The sequence below is a fragment of the Sarcophilus harrisii genome, chromosome 5 (genome assembly GCF_902635505.1).
Source record: "Sarcophilus harrisii chromosome 5, mSarHar1.11, whole genome shotgun sequence".
Taxonomy (NCBI): Eukaryota; Metazoa; Chordata; class Mammalia; order Dasyuromorphia; family Dasyuridae; genus Sarcophilus; species Sarcophilus harrisii.
In genome coordinates this window covers 199,424,274-199,433,820 of record NC_045430.1, presented here as the reverse complement: position 1 = coordinate 199,433,820, position 9,547 = coordinate 199,424,274, and the positions used below count along the sequence as shown (strand labels likewise).

Sequence of the window (9,547 nt, the reverse complement as noted above, 5' to 3'; positions counted from 1 at the left end):
GAGCTGTTGAGGTTGGTTCTCTCCCTCTGTAAGAGCAGCAAGCCAGAGAACTTTTTTTCTTGAATAGACTGGACTCTGGGCCTGTCAGCCTTCGTCAGTGATAGAAATGGAGTTTTTAATGGGAAGCTAAACCACTTCCCTGAATAACCACTGGCATTTTCATAACTAAGACACATACCTGTCTTTGTCTTCTCATCATAATGCTGCATGCTACCATAGAGCTCTACCATTTACAAAGTGTTTATCTTACAACCCAGTGTGTGGAGGCAAGGGAAGGTAACATCATTATTGCCACTTTTCAGTGAGGAAACTGAGCTTCCGATGAGTGATGTGGCTACGTTATGGCAGAGCCCAGCAAGGAATATGCGCTTCCTGACTTTAAGGCCAGGCTCTTTCCACTACACTCATTTTGACAAAACAAATGAATTCTTTAAAGAGAGAGAGAGAGAGAGAGAGAGAGAGAAGCATGAAAGATATGCACAGCCTTTTCTTACCATATCTCTCTCTCTTGGTCCTTCTGCCTCCTTTTGAAAAGAAAGAAAAATAGAAACAGTTTCCACATCTCCTAGAACCTTTGCCCATGGCATGTATAGGACTAAATCAGACACTGAAATAAAACTTCTTTATTCTGATAGCAAAAGCTTAAGAATCAAATGTGTCTTTAAAAAACAACATTTTGCACAGATCTGAAACAAAGGATAGTTGGAAAAGACATCACTGATCCCCTTCTCCCAGTGATCCTACATTGTGGATTCCAGGCTGAATAAATACTGACATAACTTGGATTGTTTTGTTTATCCTTGTTATCCGAATGTTATGTACTCATAAAACATGGGATTGTCTCCCCAGACACACTAGGATTGACAAGAGTGAATGTGGCTGACATCTAAATCATGGCCATACTCTTCATGACACATGAATAGGTAAGAGAAAGGAAGCGGCAACTTTACTTTCCCAGCCCCAATTCTTATGGCTTTTGATTAGAGCTACTGGATAGTGCTGATTAGTCAGAATAGCAGCAAGAGTGGACAAGTCAGAGGGAAGGAGATATGTAAGAATATGCAAATCTGGAAAGATACCCATGATAGCCAATTTCTTTAAGGAGATTAAGCCTGAATCCTCATCCAAGGCAAATGCTGACTCCTCCTTACCCCATCTGTATAAGTCCATTTGAGACACAAGAGGAACCATATCTATTAAACTGGATTTCCAAGGTCCAGTTTCCAAGATACAGGATACAAGTCTTGCTGAGAGTAAACTTGAGCCTTGAAGCTTTCCCCAGGGCCAGTTCTGTCAGAGAACTTTTCATTCTGAGCCCTCAAGCAAAAACTTTGTCAAAGGTCCCTTGGCCCTTGGTTAATAGGGTTATAAGATGTCTAGCAGAAAAAGTGTTCCTTCTTCTGTGATTCCCACACTACATATAGGAAATATATATGTATACCTACAATCACAGCTTTTTATAAACAAATAACATTTTCAGTCACCACAATCTGAGAGCCAACCAGCTCAGAAAGCCAGCAATGGACAGCCTCTTTCAAAGTGCATCCAACTAAGAATTCAGCAATGACTTCAGTTCTGATAAGACCCTCATAGGCTTCTCTACCATCATTTCTATCTCTTATCACAAATTCACCTCCCAGAAGAAAGTCCTTGTCCAATATTAAAGATCAAAATGACTCACGCCCTGTTAGGGCACTTAGAAGACCATGGTTGGCAAGGTATTTGTGAAGAAAAAATAGAGCAGAGGATAACAGGAGAATGGGAATGGTAGGTCCAGCCCCTGGATTGAAGGAATTTTATGGAATATTACCTGAATGACCACTAGGGACTGCATACTGACTACCACTACTTACCATCTAAACTTAGGGCAGTCACTTTTTGTCTTCTTCCAATTCCTTTCTCAGAAATCCATTTATACATCTGAGATTAATTCCCAATATCCCCAGACAGACTTATTAAATCAACACAGGTAGATGGGAAGACTGGGGCTCCCAATCCAATTACGCTGAAAAAGGCACCTCAAGACTTAGAGGACAAGGTATAGTTTGAATCCCTGAACCCCTCTGACTGAATGAGGCATTCTGATTAGATTTCAAGAAAGAAATGTGACAAGAGGTTCCACTCTGGCTGAGAAAAGGGAAATCAAGATAGTGCCTAAGACTGAGATCAGATCATGAAAGCTGGGTCTGCATAGTAAGTGGCACAAGGTGCCAAGGGATAGGTATTCTCAGAAAGACTTCATGTATCTTGGGAATATAGAATAAATCTATCAGGAAAGGAGCAGTTAATTTAGATAAAAGGAATCTTACCACCAACAGCAAGGACTTCAATAGAAAGAAGGCTCTTATATTTTCAGGTGTGTTCCTGTCCTTGGCCTTTATTTATAATCAAATATGGCAATGGGTGTGGCACTATTTCTGTTCCCAATTTGAAATAAGCTGAATCCAGGGCTGTGGATAGGCTTAGATAGTCCTCTTACTTTCACACTGATCCTATTTCCTAAGAAGGAAGGTTTGGGAAAGTAGGGAAGCCCTATCTATCCCTGGATAAAGAAGGGTTAAGTGAGATGCAGCATTAGCCACACTAACCCTAAACCTCCAAGAAAGAAATTGCTCCTAAGAATAATACCAATGTTCACTTTGCTCAGAGGACATGGCCCTTCCATATCACTGCAGGGGTATACACTCATGGCAAATTTAATTGGTTTGGAGGGGCGTTAATGCTTCTTGAAGCATTACCAATTGAAGGAAATATCAGTCAAGGATGAGAAACAGGACTAGTGGTTCCACAATCCCTTGAAGCCAGCCAGCTAGCATTTTGCACCGACAGGGCTCTGAGGCACCAGATAAGAGAAAGGGTGTGCCAGGTGACCCAGATAAGAGAGAATCAGACCCCACTGCCTTGCAACTCTCACTCCACCTCTGGTCTTTCTGCAGTACACAGGTCTGAAGGATTACTGACCTCAAAAAGAAGCCTTTCCAAAAGCATGGAAGAATTCTTCCTTGGCCAGGTTCAGACATTAGATGTCTAATCCCACCCTTGAAATGAGGAATCCCTAATTCCTGACCTAGAATAATTAGATTGGAAGCCCCTTAAAACAGGCATTGCTCTCTCACACTGTGACCCCTATCTGGGTCAAGTTTTCCCCTCCTTCTTTACCAATGCATTAGCACCCATAATGGAAATAAGCAAGCAACCTCCTGGACATACTTTCTAGTGGTTCCTGGACATAATAAAGTACCCAGTTTCAAATAGTCTTTACCCGGACAGACTTTTCCTGTGCTTGAAACTCTTCCAATTATGAAACAAAATACTTCTTGACAAAGTGAGTTCCTAGGGCTTTAAAAGAAGGAAATCATGATAAAAAAAATTTCCCTGCACATTAACCCATAAAGGACTTGCTCCACCAAGAACATGCTGCTAAGCCTGGTGAAAAGGATGTGACCCTCTGAGGGCTGCATCTCCCTGAGTTCTTAGGAGCAGGGCTCTGGTCAGCCTGCAGTTGAATAGTGCCCACAAGGAATTTTCAAGATGATATCTCTGTAGAAAACTTGTCCCATGATCCTTGCCTTTTCCCAAAAAGTTGATTAGGTGGTTCTCTGAGGTAGCTCCTGGCTTTCCTGCTCTTGTAAAATCCTTTCTTCATTGGGACAGTTCTGGGGTTTCTTGGCTGCTGTGAGGCATCTATCTGAGTCTCTGACATAATCTTGTGGTATCTTGACAGGCTTCCCATAAGACTGCATGGCTGGCTCCTGGTCCATTACCTCCTCAACATAGAGACTTCCCATGTTCTCATTCCTGAGCTCAGCACCTGATGGGGAAGAAGAATCTGTAACTGACCAGAAAGGGAAAGTCAAGAAGAAAACTACCTTCCCCTTTTTCCATGAGCCCCAAAGCTGGTCTGATGAAAACCACATTATGCAGACCCACTTATTGCTCCAGGGCCAGTTATCCCTTTTTGAAAGTCATCCCTTACTCCTGCTGCACTTACTGTCATCACCACTTAGCATCAGCATTTTTATTACATACCATCCAATATTCTTTACTACTCATTTCCCACATGTTCATCTTTTCTCCCTGAGAGTAAAAGTTTGATGAAAGTTAAGATTTTATCTTCTGTTATTACTGGGCTTATATTCCAAAGAGATCATAAAGAAGGGAAAGGGATCTGTATGTGCACGAATGTTTGTGGCAGCCCTCTTTGTAGTGGCTAGAAACTGGAAACTGAATAGATGCCCATTGGAGAATGGCTGAATAAATTGTGATATATGAATATTATGGAATATTATTGTTCAGTAAGAAATGACCAACAGGATGATTTCAGAAAGGCCTGGAGAGACTTACACGAATTGATGCTGAGTGAAATGAGCAGGACCAGGAGATCATTATACACTTCAACAACAATACTATATGATGACCAATTCTGACGGACCTGACCATCCTCAACAATGAGATCAACCAAATCATTTCCAATGGAGCAGTAATGAACTGAACCAGAGCAAAATAACGGTTTGGTCATGTATACTTATTGTGTTTCTAATTTATAGTTTAATATATTTAACATCTACTGATCATCCTGCCATCTAGGGGAGGGGGTGGGGGGAAAGAGGGGAAAAATTGGAACAAGAGGTTTGGCAATTGTCAATGCTGTAAAATTACCCATGCATATAACTTGTAAATAAAAAGCTATGAAATAAAATAAATAAATAAGATTTTATCTTCTACTTCTGTACCCTCACAGCACCTAACCACAGAACTGAGCTATAAGTTATATACTATGGATACTCAATACATGCTTACTGAAGCCCAGTTCTCCCCCTGTTTTTTTTGAGAGCTCCCCCTTCATCTGGTCTCTCCTCCTCCCCCACACCTCAATTTTTGAGCTTCTCTTCCTCATTTCATCATCAGGGTCATCAAATTGGAATTTCTGAAGCTATTCCAGCTAGGATTCTGAGGCTACTTATAGAACAGAAATCAATTCCGGGACCAGCCCTATAGCTTGTTAAAGTCTTGGAGGAAAAAGAGGACAATTAGAAACAGCAGGGAAGGCAGGTCGCAACACTATTAGAGGAGGAAATAATTTTTCAGCTTTTAGTGGTACAGGCCACTAAAGAATCCCAGTGATAAGGTTAGCCGGCCCACAGAGCTTTTCAGAGAATGAAGATTTGAGATAATGGGATCTTGTCTATCCCTTTCTTCTACTACGCTTACAAGTCCACCACACTGTCCCCATCGGCTTTTACTTACCTACCTGCATCACAGCGAGGGGGCACTTGGGCACAAGTGTAGACATGGCTAAAGCGGCGGCCTGAAGAAGTCAGGTACCAATGCTGTATGGCAGGCTGTGGGTCATACTCCGTGACTGCCACACCATTCACTGCTGTCATCATAAGCATGTTGATGACTTCATTGGAGAGCTTGGTTCTCTCCTCTGTCTTGATCCGATTCATGGCACTGAAACCCCGCTCACAGCAAGAAGTTGAGATGGGCACACAAATGACCACTGCTATCAGCTGGCTCAGCAGAGGGAAGCGGGAATGCTGAGAAAGAGTATTCTTGCATAGCATGGAGAAGGGAAGATGCTTGGCAATGGTCTTTAGGCCTAGCCATTCATCTAGGAGGCTTTCTTTGCTGTAGCCTGGTGGGAGGGAGAGCTCAAAATGTCTGGCTAGATTAAGTATTTCATTGTTCCCAAAGTTAGCCAGTTCCATGCCATCTGGCCAGGCCATAGTGTCAAATATCTCCATGTTCTTGAGCTGGGCTGACCGGTCAGTATCAAACCTTCTTTGGAGATATTCAATCCCAGTTAAAATCATCTTCTCTCTGTCTGTCTGGAACCGCTGTTCAGCCATCTCCATCCTCTCTAAGGGAATGCCATGGAGCTGACCTTCCTTAAAACTGCTGTTGAACTCTTCCTCTTTGGGTCCTGCCTGGTGAAGGAGGGTTTCCAAAGCAATGTAAGCCCTCTCTAGTGTGGAGTTTACCTCTGTGATCAATACAATCTCTTTCTGGCACACCTCAGACACAGGTCGGTAGATGCTTAAGAAGTCTAGAAGGAAGTGGCAGAACTTAATGAAATGAAAGCTTTTCATCAGTTTCAGCATTCCCTTAGCCCTGTGCCCAATCTGGCCCCCAGCTTCCGCCACACTCTGCAAGTGGCTGGCCAGGGCGGGCCAGCTCACAATCAGTGCATTCAGTGTCCGTCTTTTGCTTGCTACCCACCTAATAGCATTCAAGTCCTTTAGGCGAACAATTTCTTGTTCTAGGGCAGCTGCACCCACCTGTAACTCATTCAGCCTTTTGTTTGAAGACTGGTAAAACTTAAACACCGTCCGGATGTGCCGGTCACATTTCTTTACCAAGTCAATGCTTCCACAAGCATCTACTACCGCCAGATGGAGACGGTGGGCTACACAATGGACAGGCAACAGCTGAGGAATGATTTCTTGGAACTTCTCTACTAGACCTCCTTTACAGCTCAGCATGGCTGAACCATCAGTTCCCAGGCCTACTACCCACCCAGGTTTCCGAAATGGTATATCCAGTTCATCCAGAGCAGAAATGATAGTTTCAAAATAGCCATCCACCGTCTCACTGTAGAGTGGGGCCAGTGTAATGTAGGACTCTTTCACTTCCATCTCTTTGAAGTATCTTATATAAATCCCCACACAAGACTGATCTGATGAGTCTGTGGAGCTGTCCAACAGCACACTCATACAAGGGGAATGACGGATATCATCCAGAATCTCCTTTTTCAGTGTCTCAGAGATGTACTTAATAAACTGGGTACAAGCAGTACGGTTTCGATACTTGCCCAATATCATGGTCCCTGTGCTCTGCAGAAGCTGCAGAACCTTCTCAAAGTCATTCAGTGGTCTTGAGTGGTAAGCAATGGAGTAGGCAGCATTAAAAAAGTGTTCCATGTTTGCCATTAAGTCACTAGAAATTTCTGGCATGACCGGGACAAGGGCAGCCCGGGGTGCATCTTCCTTGACCTCTGCTGTGTTGACACAAAGCTTATGAGCTTTGCTGACTTCATGGTATTTTAAAGTCTCCACTTTAAAAGGTCCTGTGTACCCTTTAACTAATCTGGAAGATCTGTCATGAAGGGAAGGGCGTTCTTTGCAAGCTGAGCAAAACAGCGTGGTCTCTTCAGGGTCACTTATCAACCAAGAAAACTGCCCAAACCAAGATTTCTGAATTGACCGGGGTCGGTAAGTCTTCTTGACTTTTCCAGTCATATCTCCTGTTTCAGTGTGGTCAGGATTGGGGCAAGAGTCACAAACTTCTACTAAAGAAAGCAAAGGAAGCCCTGCCTCTTCAACAGAGACTGGTGTGTCAACCTCCTTGGTGGTAACAACAGTCTTCTTTTTCCCTTTAGAAAAAAAAAAAATAAGGATATCAGTTTTGTTGTCCTGACTTGTACAAACTCAGAGAGGTCTCACCTTTTTCCTTAAGGGCCTCTATGAGCTCAGAGACCCAAAACATCTGCCATGAAACCAGAAAAGAAACGACTAACCCAAGAAAAGGTGGACCTCTTCCTAGAGAATGTCCATGGCCACAGATAGACCTTCCATGACCTCTAAATATCCACTGAGTTCCCCAATCTATTTAGATTCTTCATCCTGACACCTTCATTGCTTGTGGCTATACTAGGGTCAAGTGATCACCTGACACCAAACCCAAGAACAAGCAGCTAAGCAACAGTCACTGAGGATGCTGGTAGCAAAACTGGCAGCAACTCCACACTTCTGGGGGAACCAAGAAGAGAAGAGGTGCTTGCATTTGACCTCCACAGACCTGGAGAATCTTACCTGTCAGAAGCAAAAAGGCCAAAGATTGCATTCCCTGCTCACCATGCTCAGAATTTTCACTAATAATTATAGTTGGCACTTAATGGTCACATTAGGGTTGCAAAGCTCTTCTTTTGTGTTATCTGGTTTGATCATCATGACATTCAATCCTAGGAGATGGGGGTTGTTGTTTTCTCTATTTTACAAATGTAAGAACTAAAGAAGCTAAATGATTGTCCAGGATCACCCAGTTATTCAAGTACCCAAGGAAGCACAGAAGTCCTCCCATCTCCAAGGATAGCACTCAATCCATTGTGCCACCCAAAATAGTTCCAGTTGTGATCCTGGGAAGATATCAATTTCTACAAATAGAGATCTGGACCCTAAAAAAGTCGGGTAGCTTCCTGCCTACCTCTTCTCATCAGCTACAAGACCCCTTATAAAAAGTGCTTTGAGGATCCTTGTCTTCCACCCCAATTTCTCTTTACTAGACAAGTTTGAGCTCCTCCACTTCTGCCTTATCCATTACTAGATGCAATGTGACAGCTGAGAAGATATGATAGAAGCCTTGGGTGTGAACATCCAAGTCCCAATAAAACTTTTGGGCTCATTTGTTAGAGACTCACCTGGGGGGCGACCTTTCCCCCACTTTGGTCCATTGGGATCCTTGATCCAGGGGGCTGCTCTGCGCTCCAGCTTTGAGATCAGTTCTGGCTTGGCGGCAGCAGGTCCTGTTCCAAGAACAGAAAATTCAACTTAGGTTATACTCACAAGTGGTTAATTTATTGGCTCATCTACAGCTCTCACACACATCAAATACCTGAAATAATATTTGGCTTGAAAGCAAACTCAACAATGGCCATGTTTCCATTGCTAAGTACCCATGAAATTGGGTCAGAGTAGGAGCTAAGGGCAAGTTAACTGCATTTTCTAAGATACTAAGCAGTTCTTTATAAAAAATGAGGTGACTAGGCCAGATATGAGTTCCTCTAGCCATGGAAACCATCAACCTTTTTAGCTCCAAGGACAACTAATAGCAGTATCTATAAGGGCCAGTGGCAAGTTTAAGGCAATAACACAAGAAAAGAGGAAAAAAAGGAGAAGTGAAAGGAAAAAGCAGAAGAGAAAAGGAGAAAAGAGAAAGAAAGAAAAGTAATAGAACAATGTCATCAATATCACAAATCTAAGGTGGAAATAGGGATACAGCATTCAACAACCACTCAATCTAATGACTAAAAAAATGTCAGTGAACTAGGAAGTACCTATTATATGCCAGGCATTGTATTAGGCCCCTTGCCTTCAGATGGACTGATCTAAGACCAAACAGTAGAACCTTTAACAAAAAGAATATTAAAGTATATTTTAGAACTTCTAAACAGAGCTCTCGAGACACCTGGGTCTAACCATTTTTAACCTTGCCAAAAATTTTAATCCATTTTTATTCTTCTGAATTACTTTTGACTACTTTTAGAACTGCTTTTGCTAATAAGTGCTGGATTGTGTTTTTGGTAAAAAAGGATCATTTGAACCTTAAGGCTCTGAGTAATACATTTTTTTGATTAACAAACATCAATTTTTCTTCTCTTACACCTCCCTCCACTGGAGAAAAAGAAAAAAAAAAAAACCTTGTATCAAACATTCACAGTCAAGCAAAAGAAATATCCAAATTGGCCATGTTCAAAAACAAATGTTTCACTCTGCATTTAAGACCATCATCTGTCAAGTAGCATGCTTCTTAACAGGTCATCTAGAAT

General features: G+C 42.4%; 1 protein-coding gene across 2 annotated transcripts in view; it reads right to left on the bottom strand.

Annotated features, from left to right (window-relative positions):
* Window positions 1-603: 603 nt before the first annotated feature.
* ZNF862 (zinc finger protein 862) overlaps window positions 604-9,547 on the bottom strand; it is a 34,941-nt gene continuing 25,997 nt past the window's right edge. The window contains exons 6-8 of one of the 2 annotated variants that reach the window (XM_031939361.1): window positions 8,420-8,524; window positions 5,252-7,375; window positions 604-3,811 (exon numbers count right to left, since the gene is read on the bottom strand). In XM_031939361.1, the coding sequence (XP_031795221.1) occupies window positions 3,588-3,811; window positions 5,252-7,375; window positions 8,420-8,524 (2,453 nt within the window). In that variant the 3' untranslated portion in view covers window positions 604-3,587. Of the gene's footprint in view, window positions 3,812-5,247; window positions 7,376-8,419; window positions 8,525-9,547 lie in introns of both variants that reach the window. The other variant, XM_031939362.1, reaches the window with a different exon arrangement.